General features: G+C 43.2%; 1 protein-coding gene across 1 annotated transcript in view; it reads left to right on the top strand.

The window, feature by feature from the left end:
• The window catches only part of LOC120996158 (electroneutral sodium bicarbonate exchanger 1), a 247,924-nt gene extending 230,695 nt beyond the window's left edge, over positions 1-17,229 (top strand). Inside the window, exons 21-25 of the mRNA XM_040425910.1 lie at positions 4,429-4,602; positions 6,848-6,985; positions 8,367-8,467; positions 11,616-11,717; positions 15,780-17,229. Of these exons, the coding sequence (XP_040281844.1) occupies positions 4,429-4,602; positions 6,848-6,985; positions 8,367-8,467; positions 11,616-11,717; positions 15,780-15,789 (525 nt within the window). The 3' untranslated portion in view covers positions 15,790-17,229. The remainder of the gene's footprint in view (positions 1-4,428; positions 4,603-6,847; positions 6,986-8,366; positions 8,468-11,615; positions 11,718-15,779) is intronic.
• Positions 17,230-17,986: the final 757 nt, after the last annotated feature.

The following is a 17,986-nucleotide window of genomic DNA, read 5'->3' as shown; positions in this document are numbered from 1 at the left end:
AGTAGCTTGACACACTTAAAGGGAATCTGTCCCCACGACCTCCCTATCCATCTGTTTGCATAGACACATAGCTGTGGTTCTCCTGATTAAAACGCTGTTAATCTTTTGTTGATCTGACGCTCCTTTCCCGAGTTATACTTTTCTTAATATGCAAGTTAGGCCTTTGGCTCAATGAAGGTGTTTCGCCATTGCTCTTGTTTCTCCCAAGCTCCACTCCTTTCTGTGTCCAGACCCTCTTTCGCTGTATTACCACTCCTGGCCCTGTAAATCAAAGCAGCGAGGGAGGGGCTGGCCACGGAAATGAGTGGTGCTTGGGTGCAACAAGAGAATGGTGACGCCCTCATTGCACCAAACTCCCAATTTGCGTATTAAGAAAAAGCATTATAACTCTGGAACGGAGCATCGGATCAACAAAAACATAACCGTGTTTTAATCAGGTGAACCACAGCTATGTGTCTATGCAAACAGCTGGATAGGGAGGTCGCTAGTGACAGATTCCCGCTAAAATTGTAAAATACATTTTAAAAAAACACCCACACCAACCAAAACCATTACATTTATCACCCCATTCATGTAAAACTATACATATTGTATAATACAATTATCCAACACATTATGGGGAACTAATTATAATAATTAGCATATTTAAATGAGCTATAGTTTGAATAAAAATTACGTTTAAAAAAATATATATTGTAGAGTTTCCCCCTAATAAAATTAAAAATATATATATTAAAAAAGCTCTGTGTTATGTAATAAAAAGCTGCAAAAGTTTTTTTGAGTAGTCCAAAAAATAAAAAAGTTACAAGTGTTTGAACCACATGTGCTAAATCACAAAAAAGTGACTGGTCATTAAGGTCTTTTCAGGCCTGATCATTAAAGGGTTAACCAATAAGTGCTTTCCCGACTAGTAAGGCCTCATACACACGACCGCACCTTTTCTTTTGGTCCGCAGGACACCAGCCATGTGTGTTCTGCATTTTGCAGAACGGAGTAACAGATGCGGACAGCACATGGAGTGATGTCCACATCTTTTGTGGCCCCGTTGAAGTGAATGGGTCCGCATCCAAGCCACATAAAAAAAAATGCGGCTCAGATGCGAACTAAAACATTGGCAGTGTGCGTTAGCCCTCAGAAAAAATGCTTACTGGTTATTGCAGGGCACCTACAGTATATCTGGGGGTGCAGGAGGTGGTAATAACCAGTGAGCGCCGTCCTTTGCAGTGAAGGAATAGGAGGCAGGAAGGAAATGTCGCCACTTAAAGGAGTTTTTAACAAGGTCCTACAGCATTTAATTCTGTTCAAAAATCCATTTACTGTGTAAAACTGAACAAAAATAAAAATCATAGACATATTAGGGATCGCCGCGTCCGTAACAACCTGCTCTATAAAAATATTTCATGAGATGCCCCCTCAGGTGAATGCTGTAAAAAAAATATATAATCTATGCCAAAATAGCCATTTTTTTGTCACCTTGCGTCACAAAAAGTGTAACACCAAGCTATCAAAAAGTCTTATGTACCCCAAAATGATACCAATCAAACCGCCATCTCATCCCACAAAAAATGAGACCCTACAACAAAAATAAAAATTAAAGACATATCGGGTATCACCACGTCCGTAACAACCTGCTCTATAAAAAATATCACATTATATGCCCCCCCCCCCTCCCCCAGGGGAATACTGTAAAAAATAAAAATTTTAAAACCACGCCACAATAGCCTTTTTTCACATTGCCTCACAAAAAGTGTAATACCAAGCGATCAAAAAGTCTTATGTACGCTAAAATGGTACCAATGAAATGGTCACCTCATCCCGCAAAAAAATTACCCCCTACATAAGACAATCACTCAAAAAATAAAAACCAATGGTGCCCATCAACCAATCCATCAAAATCTGCACTGCAAAGGCCATGTGGCGCTTTTTCCATTCTGAGTCCTGTCATGTTCCCCCACAGCAGTTTACCACCACATGTGGGGTGTTGCCATATTGAGGAGAAAATGGGTAACAAATTATGGGGTGCTTTTTCTCCTGTTACCCCTTGTGAAAATGAAAAATTTGGGGCGAAAGCAACGATCCTCCCTGTGCGCGTCTGTATTCGGCGCATGCGCAGTGAATGTCTGACTGCTTCCCTGCACAGACATCTCTACTGCGCCTGTTCCTCGGAGCACTATGACGTCATCGGCGCAGGCGCAGTGGAGATGTCTAAGCCGGGAAGCGGTCAGACATTCACTGCGCATGCACCGAATACAGAGGCGCATGGGGAGGATCGCATTCAGGAGGAGATGGGTGGGCTGGAGGGGCGCGCTGGGCGGCGGCAGTTTGTGAAGGTAGACCGAGCCTCTAGGTGCTAATGACGCCCCCATAGCACCTAGAGGCTCATTAGCATATCGATATAAGTTCTTTTTTTAGGGAAACGGCTGCCCCAAAACCTATTATATTAGGATGGTTTGTTAGAGCAGACACTAACGGATCGCTAGTGTCTGACAGCTAAATATGTGAAACGAAGTGATAGAAACCCTTTAAATTATTATTATTATTTTTTTAACCCCTCTAGCGCTATTTTACTATGCATTCTGTATTCAGAATGCTATTATTTTCCCTTATAACCATGTTATAAGGGGAAATAATACAATCTACAGAACACCGATCCCAAGCCCGAACTACATTAGCATTACAATGTTTTGCACTCGTGCGGAAAAATCGCGGGTGTTCCCGCAACACACCCGCACATTTTCCCGCAACGCCCGTGTGAAAGAGGCCTTAGTGTTCTGCAGTTAGGGATTAGTGGTTAGAAGAGGAGACTCATGCCTGTCTGCATGAGTGACCAGAAGAAGACGCTGAGAAGGGGACTCTGAGCCACAGACCATGGGTCACCAACCCTATGACCAAGGAGCCACCTTGACTACTGAGCTATAGACCTTGGGCCTCCAGCCTTTGACCAGGGTACCAACCATCTGAGAGAGAGAAAGGGACAGCTAGCTCAGGCCTTTCCTCTGCATCAAACCCTTCTTCTGCCAACGAGAAGACTGGAGAAGTCAGCCCTATGCCTCGCCTGAATTCCTCCAGTAAAGAAGCACCCTGGATTACTGCAGACACTCACTCCCTGGACTTATTTCCCATTGGGGTGCACTATGCCTTACTATCCCTTCTGGAGAGCAGTAACACGCGGTGACACCTCGACTGTGTCCGGGGGACCCAGCGTAGCATTGGGGGTGCAAACCCGGCTACTGCAACAGCACGTGAGTGCTGCAGCCAATCATTGGCCTTATGATGTACTGCTGAGGACAGTGATTGGCTACTGTAGTCACATATTGTAGATGCAACATCACAGCTGGAAAACCAGGGCAATGGCGTGAGATCTGCCAGTTAAGTAATGGTCAGCTCTTTATTGCAGGAGGATCCTCTGTGTTGTCCAGTTTCCTCCTAAAACCACACAACCCCTTTAATTCAAATTGGAATTTTGATTCCATACTATAAAAATGTATATTTGAAGCAAACCACTTTACTTTTTCCTATTGTACTTTGCCATTTTTCTCTTTTTGCATCATGTACTTCTAAGGCTACTTTCACACTAGCGTTCGGGTGTCCGCTCGTGAGCTCCGTTTGAAGGGGCTCACAAGCGGCCCCGAACGCATCCGTCCAGATCTAATGCATTCTGAGTGGACGCGCATCCGCTCAGAATGCATCAGTCTGGCGGCGTTCAGCCTCCGCTCCGCTCAGCAAGCGGACACCTGAACGCTGCTTGCAGCGTTCGGGTGTCCGTCTGGCCGTGCGGAGGCAAACGGATCCGTCCAGACTTACAATGTAAGTCAATGGGGACAGATCCGCTTGAAGATGACACCATATGGCTCAATCTTCAAACGGATCCGTCCCCCATTGACTTTCAATGTAAAGTCTGGACGGATCCGCTCAGGCTACTTTCACACTTAGAAATTGTTTCAAACTATAATGCAGACAGATCCGTTCTGAACGGATACAAACGTCTGCATTATAGGAGCGGATCCGTCTGAGCAGATATCAGACGGACCCGCTCTGAACACAAGTGTGAAAGTAGCCTAAGTGGTGTACCCCTGATGTAGGTTGGATCACTACATCTGAGGTGGAATAGACCTGTAATAAACCTGCCTTAATTTTATTAGAATTATTACAATTTATGGACTTTTCTAATTAAATCTTCCAACTTTAATAGTTTCTTTTATGTGATGTATAAGAAAACTTTTTTATATTTCAGATAACATTCAGTCTCGGTGATCAAAGCTATAATATGCAGCAGACCAGCTGCTAAATTCTAGGAAAATAAGTTTGAAATGCTAAGGTTGACCTACAATTAACATAATAATGAAACATAACGCTAAAGCCAATAGCAATTAATGTGTTTCTTTTGAGAATGGTCACTTTTTCTAATTTTTCTTTTTCTAATTGCAGTTCTTCGACCGTCTCCTTCTGTTTGCAATGCCGGCCAAACACCAGCCGGACTTCATCTACCTGCGGCACGTTCCGCTGCGCAAAGTCCACCTTTTCACTATAATCCAGCTCACCTGCCTGGTTCTACTTTGGGTTATTAAAGCTTCTCCAGCTGCAATTGTGTTTCCTATGATGGTATGTCTATTCATATTCCGGAAAGACAATTTTTGCCAATATCTGAAATGACTCATGTAACCTGGTACGGTGCCTGTATGTCACCTTAGTATGGAGCCTTACAGTCCTTGTTCACCGCCGTGCAGGCTCAGTCAGACTCCTTGTATATAGAGATATTCTCCCCTAGAAGCAATGCTATAGCTCTGTATATACAGAGTGCTATGGAAAAAATGTTTCCACGGTATTTGTACCTCTGTGGCTGCCCTATTACAGCTCCGTACAAATTGAGCTGTAATACGACCATGTGCATGAGCCTTATGTTGTGCACATTCTTTAAATGGTATGACTTCTCAAAAGGTCAAACCTGACCATGCACAGAAGGTAACAGTCAGAGGAACAATTGGTTCGCCATCTTCTCTGTTAGCATGCTCATACAGTATATGCATGTTGTTTTAGGAGGATCAGATGGGATATTTATCTGACTCATCCAAATCATCCTCCCCCATGGTACAATCGGGAGGTCATATATCCCAATACACATTGGAAGAGATTTGTCTAACTTGGTGCAGGGAATACCGTATATACTCGAGTATAAGACGAGTTTTTTGGCACATATTTTTGTGCTCAAAAAGCCTCCTCGTCTTATACTCGAGTCTAGGTCTTTGCTCCGGTAATAGCAGGCAGTGCGGGGGGCGGCGCTCACTCACTGACGTCACACGCCTGCGCCGCCTAGTGGGAGAAGGCGCGTGACGTCAGTGAGTGAGCGCCGCTCCCGCACTGCCTGTATTACCGGAGCAAAGACAAAGTAAGATTATCCACAGTTAAAGGTTACTGATTAGTTTAAATATACTGCTGTGAGCGTCGGGGAGGGGGATCTGTGGATGGCACTGTAGGGGATCTGTGGATGGCACTGTAGGGGGATCTGTGGATGGCACTGTAGGGGGATCTGTGGATGGCACTGTAGGGGGATCTGTGGATGGCACTGTTTAGGGGGGATCTGTGGATGGCACTGTTTAGGGGGGAGATCTGTGATGGCACTGTTTAGGGGGGAGATCTGTGGATGGCTCCCTGTATTTAATGCAGAGGTGTGTGTGTATATAATGCACACACTCTGCATTAAATACAGGGAGTCACCCTCTTGCAGATGTGTGTATATAATGTAGAGTGTGTGCATTATATACACATACACTCTGCATTATAGCTGCATTTCCCACCCTAGTCTTATACTCGAGTCAATAATTTTTCCCATTTTTTGGGGGTAAATTAGGGGCTCGGCTTATACTCGGGTCGGCTTATACTCGAGTATATACGGTAAGTGGACTACTGCTCCTCTTTTCCATTCCACCTGTTTTGATAAATCTCCGATATTAGATTTTCACGGGATCTGCAATCCGATATCCTATATAACACTTACAGTGTTGGATAGCTAACATTTCTCCTGCCATCACCGAACCCTCCCACCCACCACCTATAAAACAACCGTCTCCCCAGTCCATATGGCCCTGAGAAATGCCAGGGATACAGTTGCTGGTGGGACGTCCTCCTCAGATGCCCACTGTCTGAGGGATCTGTTGCGAGGACAAATAGTGAAGTACTTCCAAAGAAACTCGGGAAGCTCCAGAATTCGCTAGAGTTTATTTTTAGGGTGAAATGCATCAATAGAGGTGTTGCCAGATATGTACTTTGTGATCTTTCCTTAGAAGGAGAAGCATCATAAGTAAGTTCTCCGTCTCTCTCCACCACTATGAGCGAGCAATGTTTCTGGCGCTCTTCTTCAGCCGGATTAGTAGCATTAGTGTCTGTAGAGCCGGGGTGTGTGGGGTAAGAAACACCATTACTATTAATCTTTCTGAAGAATAGTGATATAATCGCCCAAAGGCCTCACGTCTTGTCTTACAGCAGTGTGAATACACTACTAATAGTTTTGTTTCAGTGCTGTCCCTATTTTGAAGGAGATGCTTATGAACCCATGTTTAGAGAGAGGAGCACTGACAAGTCCCAAAGATTTGCTGTTGTCTATCATGTGGGAAAGGGCGTATAAAAAACAAACCATGTGTGACATTTGGAACAAGGACGCAGATATGATAAATGAGTATTAGGTGTGAGCGTTCATGGCTTGTGTAATATTGATATAATGACATGTTGTGCAGCTAGACACCCTCTGTGCCTAGAGTATATCATGTGAATCATTTGGAGAAGTTACTTAGATTCTTCCAGCTTTACTCTCCTCCTTATGGTAATGCTAGTGACTATTTGCCTGTGACAGGTCCTGGCTCTGGTGTTTGTCCGCAAAGTAATGGATTTCTGTTTCACTAACCGGGAGCTGAGCTGGCTGGACGACTTGATGCCGGAGAGTAAGAAGAAGAAACTGGATGATGCGAAGAACAAAGCCAAGGAACTGGAGGTAAAGGATGGAGACTGTGTATGACTGTTATATGCAGGGGTGCACCACCAATGAGGCCAGGTGAGGCGATTGCCTCAGGCAGCACCAGGTAGGGGCAAGAGGGGGGCAGCAGAAGGGCCATGGGCAATGAGCGCTTTCATTGTGGCAAAGGGGTTAGGTTAAGAAATTGGCATTGAGGGGAGGCGCCGTTTCAGTTCTCGTCTCAGATAGCAGAAGGCTAGGTGCACCCCTGGTTATATGCATATCAGACTGCACCCATCCAGTGTGAAGACTGAACCTGTAATAGATTAATTCAATAATATAACTTAACACAATATATATGTGTAAGTTGGCATAGGTTGTATTTCTTAACACTTCGTTCATATCGATCACCAGTTACAGATGAAGCATTTTTTCCTCCAGAACTTGGCCCCTAAAGCAAACTGCGGTTTGCTCCCATTCACTTCTATGGGAGGTCAGAAAATAGCCAAGCGTGAGCGCTCGGCTATTTTCAGGAGTCTCATAGAAGTGAATGGAGAACACGCTGCACATGCACAGACACCACAGACTGCTGGAACTCCCATAGCAGTGAATGGAGTTTGGCTGTGATTGCGCTGTGCACTCTCCTCCACTTTGGGGGGGCGTCTGTTCTCGAGGTGGGATCTGCACCTATCTGACACTGAATATGTTCTAGGCACTTGTTTCTTTTATAGTAGCTTCCATATTGTAAAATTACTTGACCGACCGGTTGCTTGCTATTATCCTCAATGGCAGCTTTGTAGCAATAGGAGTTATATAGGTTGCAGTCACAACTGACTCTTTTCCATGGGAAAAAGAGAAAATGCCGTAGCTTAAAAAAAAATAAGGAAATTATTTTAGATATATTTTATAGCATTTGCAGATCAAGTATATTATAGCGTGATTCTATTGCTCCCTCTCCAAGGCAATGCATATGGTGGAAATCCATCTTTCTCTGAACTTTCCACTGTGCAGTGGGCTACATATGCATTTTCAATGCTGATTACGGCAGGTAGTTATCTTGAAACAAGGAAAAGTCTGAAATAATATTGTCTTTATATATCTGTATTACCAATTGCTTCCACTAGAGGTCACTACAGTACAATACAAGCTGTAAATGTGTTATCTTCTTAAAATTATGACCATAACGTGCCATGATCTGTCTACAAAGTCCGATAGAGTTAAGAATAAGCTTTGTATATAACTCCCTCTAGATTCCCACTTTTGATCTGTCCTGGATGGTTTTGGACAAATAGCTTGTGTAATAGCTTTGCAGAAATGTTACATATTCAATTTATTTAATAACTAGGATAAACTGTCCCTACGCAGTAAAGAAAGGCAGACGTACGCATTTACAGTCATTACAGGAAACGTTTTTTTATAGGAGGCAGAGAAGATGTTGCAGGCTCCAGATGATAAAGGAGTACAGCTTCCCTTAGAAACCAGAAAGTTATTGGGCAGCCCTGGCAGAAACAATAATACACGGTAAGTGTCTCTCTCTTTCTCTTTATTTCTCTCTCTTTCTCTCTCCAGGCAGTGCCAAACCTCCCTGACTGCTTCCTGAAAGGGGTTCCCCAAAAAAGTATTCTAGAGGTTTCAAACCAGTATCTGGATCTGAATACTTTTGTAATTGCATGTAATGAAAAATTTAGTATAGCCACTGAGTTATTCAATAAAATGCATCTGTATAGCGCCACCTGCTGTTAGTTTTTTTTTCTTTATTCTTTGACCTGCTCACTCAGAAGGTTGCACATGCTCAGTGTCATCCTTCAACTGCCTCTGAGCTGTCAGCTTGATATAAATCTAGCCAAAACAATGAATGGTGTAGATACAGTCTCCATGTGAGCGTACAGGGCTCGGTTCTAAGCTTTGTTAGAAAGAGACTTTCATGTACTGTATGATGTACCGATTTTCATTTTTTACATAAGGGCTCTTTCCACACCTGCGTTATTGTCTTCGGCATTGAGTTCCGTCGTCGGGGGCTCTATGCCGGAAGAATCCTGATCAGGATTATCCTAATGCATTCATGAATGAGAGTAATCCGTTCAGGATGCATCAGATGTCTTCAGTTCCGGTAACGCGTACGTTATGTTGGCCGGAGAAAATACCGCCAGCATGCTGCGCTTTTTTGCTCCGGCCACAAAAATCCGGAACACTTGCCGCAAGGCCTGATCCGAATTAATGCCCTTTGGAAGGCATTGATCCGGATCCGGCCTTAAGCTAACGTCGTTTCGGCGCATTGCCGGAGCCGACATTTGCTTTTTCAGAGTGGTACCATGGCTGCCGGGACGCTAAAGTCCTGACAGCCATGGTAAGTGTAGCGGGGAGCGGGGGAGCAGTGTACTTACCGTCCGTGCGGCTCCCCGGGCGCTCCAGAGTGACGTCAGGGCGCCAAGCGCATGGATCACGTGATCGCATGGATCACGTCATCCATGCGCATGGGGCGCTCTGACGTCATTCTGGAGCGCCCCGGGAGCCCGCACAGGACTGTAAGTATACCGCTCCCACCGCTCCCGCTCCTACTATGGCAACCAGGACTTTAATAGGTCCGGGGTGCCATAGTAATACTGAAAGCATTTGAAGACGGAACCGTCTTCCAAATGCTTTCAGTACACTTGCGTTTTTCCGGATCCGGAGTGTAATTCCGGCAAGTGGAGTACACGCCGGATCCGGACAACGCAAGTGTGAAAGAGGCCTTAGTCAAGGAAGAACCCTTTAATGATGCAGCAGAGCTCTTATACAGCGCTTTGCACAGTCAGAGAGAAAGTTGTGCGTCTGCACACTTCTCTCTCTCCCTGGCCAACACCTAGGTGATCAGTGCAGGCAGGAGAGAACAGTGAGCCATCATGGAGAGGACTATTAGGGCTGTTTCACACGAGCGGATGCCGTGCGTGACATCCGCTCCGTGAATGACAGCCAAGACCCGATGCAGACTGCAGAAGCACGGAGCATTAACATGATTGATAATGCTCTTTGCCTCTCTGTGATCTCTTTACTACGAAATCACGGTGACAACTTTATCTCACTGTGATTTCGTAGTAAAGAGATCACAGAGAGGCAAAGAGCATTATCAATCATGTTAATGCTCCGTGCTTCTGCAATCTGCATCGGGTCTTGGCTGTCATTCACGGAGCGGATGTCACGCATGGCATCCGCTCATGTGAAACAGCCCTTAGAATCACATCCATCTTGAAGGTCTCCCAGCTGCAGTGAAAGGAGTTGCAAACTCCAATTAGGCCTCGTGCAGACGACTGTTTCCGTTTGCAGACTGCAAATTGTGGATCCGTGTGGTGTCCGCATTTATTTTTTGGTCCCATTGACTCCTGTGGTCCTGTTTTGCAAACCAGAATAGGATTTGTTCTATAATTTGTGGAACGGGCATATGGATGCGGACAGCACACGAATGACACCTGTGTTTTGTCGGGTGTGTATGCAGCAGGACTGTGTGTGCGCATATATATGCCAGCTGTGCATAGAGCAGATTTCTGTTTGTGTGTATGTATAGTGTGTGCTGCAGAGCTGTGTGTGTGTATTTGTATAGTGTCCTGATCATGGAAAGTAAAAAAAAAAAAGTACCTAAAACAATAAATACTATAGCAGAACAAGCATGGCGAGACGCTACAGAACAATGACAGGAGAAACATTTACTTGGCTAGGTACATTTAATGAGATGACCACAAGCACAATGGTCAGCAGATGAGACACCAAGACTAATAGGAGCTGACCAAAACTATTAACCCTCTCTACGCTAGACCCCAAAGTTAGTGACCCTGACCCCTCCACTTCATTAAACCACCAGGGAAGATTTATTAAGTAGAATATATATTTTTCTCATTTTCTGTTGTCTAGACCTGGGTGCGTCTTATAGTCAGGTGTGTTTTATAGTCCGAAAAAGGCAGTACATAATTGGACTCATTTACACTATAAACCACTTAGTGTACTTTCAGGGAATCTTGGAGATGATAGATTCCTTTTGAGCCATGGCCCTTTGCTATTCCCTATCCTTAGTGACTTGTCAGCTGAATTAAAAGGATAACTGTAGGCGATTTCCTTTTTATTTCATTGTCTCAGTTAAAGGGGTTCTGCACTTTGTTTAAACTGATGAGCTATCCTCTGGATAGATCATCAGCTTCTGATCAGCAGGGGCCCGACACCCGGGACCCCCGCCAGTCAGCTGTTAGAGAAGGCAGCGGCGCTCCAGCAGCGCCGCGGCCTTCTCACTGTTTACCGCAGGCCCAGTGACGTCACAACTAGTATCAATGGCCTGGGCGCGGCTAAGCTCCATTCAAGTGAACAGAGCTTAGCCGTGCCCAGGCTAGTTGATACTAGTCGTGACATCACTGGGCCAGCAGTAAACAGTGAGAAGGCCGCGGCGCTGCTATAGCGCCGCTGCTTTCTCAAACAGCTGATCGGCGGAGGTCCCGGGTGTTGGACCCCCGCCGATCAGATGCTGATGATCTATCCTGTTGAAATCAGTAGGTTCGCAAAAACTGAACATCCTTGGTATTTTGTGGATCCGAGTTTTGCAGACCTCAAAATACATACGCGGTCATGTGAATGTACTCCTAATGTAAGACCACGCTTGAAATTCCCATTGCCTTCTATAATAGTCTTTTTTCTTTTTTTTTTAAAGGTGCGATCCTTCTGATATAAATATCTCGGATGAGATGCCGAAAACTACTGTGTGGAAAGCACTCAGCATGAATAATGAAAGCTCAAAATCAAAGGAGAGAAGGTGAGAGACATCATGGCTCATAGGCCATTTGTAATCTTATGGGACTACAAGCAGGATACTCAGCAGAGATACAGTTGCAAGAAAAAGTATGTGAACCCTTTGGGATGATATGGATTTCTGCACAAATTGGTCATAAAATGTGATCTGATCTTCATCTAAGTCACAACAATAGACAATCACAGTCTGCTTAAACTAATAACACACAAAGAATTAAATGTTACCATGTTTTTATTGAACACACCATGTAAACATTCACAGTGCAGGTTGAACCTCCTTTGGCAGCAATAACTTCAACCAAATGTTTCCAGTAGTTGCAGATCAGACGTGCACAACGGTCAGGAGTAATTCTTGACCATTCCTCTTTACAGAACTGTTTCAGTTCAGCAATATTCTTGGGATGTCTGGTGTGAATCGCTTTCTTGAGGTCATGCCACAGCATCTCAATTGGGTTGAGGTCAGGACTCTGACTGGGCCACTCCAGAAGGCGTATTTTCTTCTATTTAAGCCATTCTGTTGTTGATTTACTTCTATGCTTTGGGTCGTTGTCCTATTGCAACACCCATCTTCTGTTGAGCTTCAGCTGGTGGACAGATGACCTTAAGTTCTCCTGCAAAATGTCTTGATAAACTTGGGAATTCATTTTTCCTTCGATGATAGCAATCCGTCCAGGCTCTGACGCAGCAAAGCAGCCCCAAAACCATGATGCCCCCACCACCATATTTTACAATTGGGATGAGGTTTTGATGTTGGTGTGCTTTGCCTCTTTTTCTCCACACATAGTGTTGTGTGTTTCTTCCAAACAACTCAACTTTGGTTTCACACTGTCCACAGAATATTTTGCCAGTACTGCTGTGGAACATCCAGGTGCTCTTGTGAAAACTGTAAACGTGCAGCAATGTTTTTTTTGGACAGCAGTGGCTTCCTCTGTGGTATCCTCCCATGAAATCCATTCTTGTTTAGTGTTTTTTGTATCATAGATTCGCTAACAGGGATGTTAACATATGCAAGAGGCTTTTGTAAGTCTTTAGCTGACACTTTAGGATTCTTCTTCACCTCATTGAGCAGTCTGCGCTGTGCTCTTGCAGTCATCTTTACAGGACAGCCACTCCTAGGGAGAGTAGCAGCAGTGCTGACCTTTCTCCATTTATAGACAATTTGTCTTACCGTGGACTGATGAACAGCAAGGCTTTTGGAGATACTTTTATAACCCTTTTTAGCTTTATGCAAGTCAACAATTCCTAATCGTAGGTCTTCTGAGAACTCTTTTGTGCGAGGCATCATTCACATCAGGCAATGCTTCTTGTGAAAAGCAAACCCAGAACTGGTGTGTGTTTTTTATAGGGCAGGGCAGCTGTAACCAACACCTCCAATCTCATCTCATTGATTGGACACCAGTTGGCTGAAACCTCACTCCAATTAGCTCTTGGAGATGTAATTAGTCTAGGGGTTCACATACTTTTTCCACCTGCACTGTGAATGTTTACATGGTGTGTTCAATAAAAACATGGTAACATTTAATTCTTTGTGTGTTATTAGTTTAAGCAGACTGTGATTGTCTATTGTTGTGACTTAGATGAAGATCAGATCACATTTTATGACCAATTTGTGCAGAAATCTATATCATTCCAAAGGGTTCACATACTTTTTCTTGCAACTGTAACTAGTTAGGCCACGTTCACATCGTTGTTTTGTTTTCCGTTCTTCTGATCCATCAGAAGAATAGGAAAAAAAAAAACATCCTTTATTTTGCATCTGTTTTTGTCAGTTACGTCTTTTTTTTACAAGGAAAAGGTCTTCTATGGAGGAGGAGGAGGGAACAGACAAAAACGGATGCAAAATAAACACAACGGATGCACAAAATCAAGGACCCTTTTTTTATTTATTTGTTCTTCTGATGGATCAGAAGAACAGAAAACAAAACAATGATGTGAAGGTGGTCTTATAAGAGTCCTCTGAAAAAAAGGCTTGTCAGGCTTGTATGCCCTCACATGGTGATCAGACCTCTGCCATAATCTTTTAGCTGTGTGAGGAAATGTGATGTCAATTTATTTGAAATCAGGGGCGGAATGGACATAGACCTTACAGGGAAATTTCCCGGTGGGCCGATGCCCAGGGGGCCACCTGGGCCCTCCTCATAGCTGGCTAGTGGAAGTTTTTGGGGAAGCATTTTGTATCTGCTGGCAGTATTTTGTGTTAGACTGGTATTCGGCTCTGGTGGGATGGTATAATGTGCCACAATATAGTATTGCTGGCTCTGCCTTCCATCAATTTGGACCCCACTACAAAAGGGGTCACTTTTAGTATTTTTTCCAGGGCCACTTCAAGTTCCCAGTCCTCCCCTGCCTGAAATCAGTGGGCAACTATATTGACCAATAATTCCAATGAGAAACTTTTGGTTTACTCGACCACTCCCTCTATCTATACTTAAAAAGGGTAAGCATTATTGTTTCATGCTGCCCATGATTACTGATGAAGGTCTTTTTTAATTGTTTTGGGCAGTCTGATAATCCTGACCATTTTTCCAGCAGAGCATTACAATTTAAAGGGGTTCTCTGAGAATTAAGAAAATGAAAATACTTAAATATTACTTTTATCATAAATATATCCCCAAGTACCTTTCATTCGTTATAATGGCTCGTTTTGTCTACGAAGCAATCATTAGGAGAAATAAAATGACCGCCGTCCTATTAGTGCACACAAAACCTGTCCTAATCACACAGCAGCACAAGTCACTTCACAACACTGAGCTAAAATGCTGCCTCATCCTCCTCTCTGCTCTACTTGTCAGGGATTATGATCCTGAGTACAGCTGTTTGGATCTTCAGCTGAATCTCTGTGGAAATTGAGTTCATGAGGAGACATGAAGTACAGAGAAGACAGACAGGACAGACTGTGGTAATGTGGGGCTGTCATAATGGAGACTAGCCAGATCCCCACCCTACTCTCTGTACTTCATGTCTCCTCATGAGCTCAGTTTCCACACCTGAGGGGTTAACTGCCGCGGATCGCAGCTACCTCTCATAGAGGTCGGGTGCCGGCTATATGATTCTGCAGACAGTACCCGCCTCCTGTATTTGAATTAATGGGCGAGTTATCTTCATTGGTGGCGCAGTGCGCCCCCTCCCCTCCCCAGTATTTAAGAACAGTGGTGACGCTACTGAAGCCCTGGCTGCCATGATAAGCTCCCTGATGCACAGGGCAGCAGGGAGAGTGTGAGGTCCTATTCACCCTAATAGAGCTCTATTAGGGTGAATAGGACAAGGGATAAAAACATCCTAGGTTGTAGCCCCTAAGGGGGCTAATAGTAAATAAAGTAAAAAAAAAAAACACCAAGCTATAGGTATAAATCACCTCCTTTCCCAATTTTACATATAAAATATATAAACAATAAATAAACATTTTACATATCGCCACGTCCGAAAAGTCCAAACTATTAAAATATAAAAAAATATCTTCTATGCAGTGAACGTTGTAAAAGAAAAAAAAAATTCGCCATTTTTAGTCACCTTGTCCCCCCAAAAAATAGGATAGGACTGTTCTATTATGGGCCGGAGGTTCCATAAAAATGCAGAATGCAGGCGGCTTTTTGTGTGTGTTTTTAAAAAAATTAAAATTTTCATGTTATCGAGTATCGCAATACTTTTTTATGGTATCGAAACCGAATCCAAATTTTGGTATCGAGACAACCCTAGTCGGGAACGACCTCTTGCAGGAATAATCTGATAATCTGGACGATTTTTGACTCGTGTAAATACAGCCTTAGTGGCCAGTGGGAAAACTGCAGGATTTTATGTTTTTTGTTTAAATATGGACAGTGACGTGGAAAATTAAAAATAACCTCATCAAAAATTCTTTAAAAATATGTTAAACATAAAAACGGGATTTAAACAATAGGTCATTTTCTGATGACACATTCCCTAACTGTCAAGTCACTGACCTGATGTATTGTACAACTGTTGTTGTAAATGAGTGTATTCGACCATGACTGGCTTATTTATAAAAATGTGCTGCTCACGTCAGAATTATTCCTATTTATAACCATTTCATTTCCATTTCTTGCAGCTTTTTGTAAATAGGCGTCTTGGCAAGTGAAGGACACTGCGATGACTCAGGGAAAGGCCAAGACCCAAATGTGGCATACCGTTTTTGAAAGGAGTTCCCCGTATTTTCTTCACACGAAGGATCCATGTTAAAGCCATCCGAATTTTTTTCTTATATAAATGTATAGTTTTTCTATTTAATTTTCAGTGTGTGCTTTAACAAGCTGGTATCGTCCAGTGCCATCGGTGCACGTGTAAAGAGGGAGTCTCCACCACAGCAATGTCGAACTGGGACTTCACATGGATTCAGTGAAAGCGTGACAAGAAGGATTCTGAGAATCTCACAAGATCCACTTACCCCTGTGAGGGGAACATTCAATCTACATTTTACCTGTTCTCCTATTTGGCAGCCAAAATAGAAATGTTACTATGTACTCCTAGCACATGAGTATAGTCTAGAGTTTTGTACGACATAGAAAACAATATATTCAGACAGGCAGTGGTAATTGGCTGGTTGTCTTGCAAAATACAGGTTCACAGCATCTAGACCGCTGGCAGGGGCCTGACCTGGGTGGGTGCACTGCTGTTTGGTGAGATGTAATGTATTACAATCAGTCAGTATGCAGTTATAATGGAGTACACTTTTATTTTGTTTTTGTGCCTATAATTTCCAGCCCGGAAGTCTGAGCAGTGTACGCTGTGTAGATATAGCAGTGCTGAATTTGTCATTTAGCTAGTTGCGCCATGATAGCACATTATATATTACCTATGTTTTTGACATAGGAATACAGATAAACTTACTATGTACCAGCCAGAGTACTTTTTTTCATGGGATTGTCTCGCAAACCGGTGTATGAGACAACAGAGCTTATTTAAAAAAAAATATATATTAAAGTGTAACTGCCATTCTATTTGTGTAATGTGTAGGGGCAGTGATACTGACTTTTTTGTAATATACTTTAATTTCTGAAATCATACATTTCTATTAGAAAATTAGCTCTAAAGTGGCCCATTTTGAGCCTTCGCAACGCTCCTCTGTCTTCTCTTTACATACCACAGTCAGTATGGAGCGCGTCTCCACAGTTATGTAAACAGAAGACAGAGGAGCGTTTCTAGGGCTCAAAATGGGCCACTTTAGAGCTAATTTTCTAATAGAAATGTATGATTTCAGTAATTAAAGAATATTACAAAAAGGGTCAGCATCACTGCCCCTACACATTACACAAATAGAATGGCAGTTACACTTTAAAAGGATAATTCAGGTTGTTTCAATTCACTATTAGATCGGTGGGGGTCCCAGTGGTAGGACGGCGGCACTGTACTCGGCTATCTCCGGAACTCCCACAGAAATGAATGGAGGGGCCGTGCGTGTGTGCATGTTCTCCCATTGCGTAATAGAAGAAACACATAAATGACAATTCCAACTCTGTTACATCTAGACTCTAAGGCTATTTACACCTTTACATTGCACCAAAGCACTCAAAATAAAAAAAATTACGCACTTTTTGAAATAGTTTTAAGGTCTACTATTTAGCGCCTGCTGTTCCAGTACATTCCCATGTCTCTCCATGGTTACAGACTACAAACAAGCACTTTGTAGTCTGGTACTGAATTTATACTTCCCTTTTATCTGGCCCTTACTTTGTGATAATCCACCAAATGTATGCTAGCAGGAAGTAGGGATCAAATTGAACGGGAGTACCATAGAATACAGGTACTTTATAATTTGCACCTATAGGGGCACATAGGTCTGCATAGGAGCTGCAGACGCAAACCGCTTGGAGATTTTTAATCTGCGCTGAATTGGAGCAATAAAAAGGTGGCCATAGTCTGGAGATTCGATGCACTGCTCTTCCTTTAATCTGGTGTAGTGAATAATTAATTTTGCGCCTTATTGGAAAGTAATAGACTATGTATTTTACATTTTCCGTGTAATCCACTTTTATTTAGCATCTTTAATGACATGGCAATAAGAGTGCAGACACCAGTGTTGTTTTTTTTATGTATCTCTTTGAAGGTATTTTTCTTAATATTTTATGCTCCTTTACCAAGCATTCTAGGCATGTGACATGGGTTTCCTGTAAATATATAATCCTATTACCAGCATCAGCCGAAGGATTCTAGACAGAGATGAACATATATAATCAGCAATTATTTGTCACAGGCTCTTGGTGTTGTCTATGGCACATGCTTATGTGAATATCTGTGCATCTGTAGACCTTGTATAAA

This window comes from Bufo bufo, chromosome 3 (genome assembly GCF_905171765.1).
Source record: "Bufo bufo chromosome 3, aBufBuf1.1, whole genome shotgun sequence".
Taxonomy (NCBI): domain Eukaryota; kingdom Metazoa; phylum Chordata; class Amphibia; order Anura; family Bufonidae; genus Bufo; species Bufo bufo.
The sequence above is the reverse complement of the archived record's forward strand: the minus strand, read 5'-3'. Positions and strand labels throughout refer to the sequence as shown.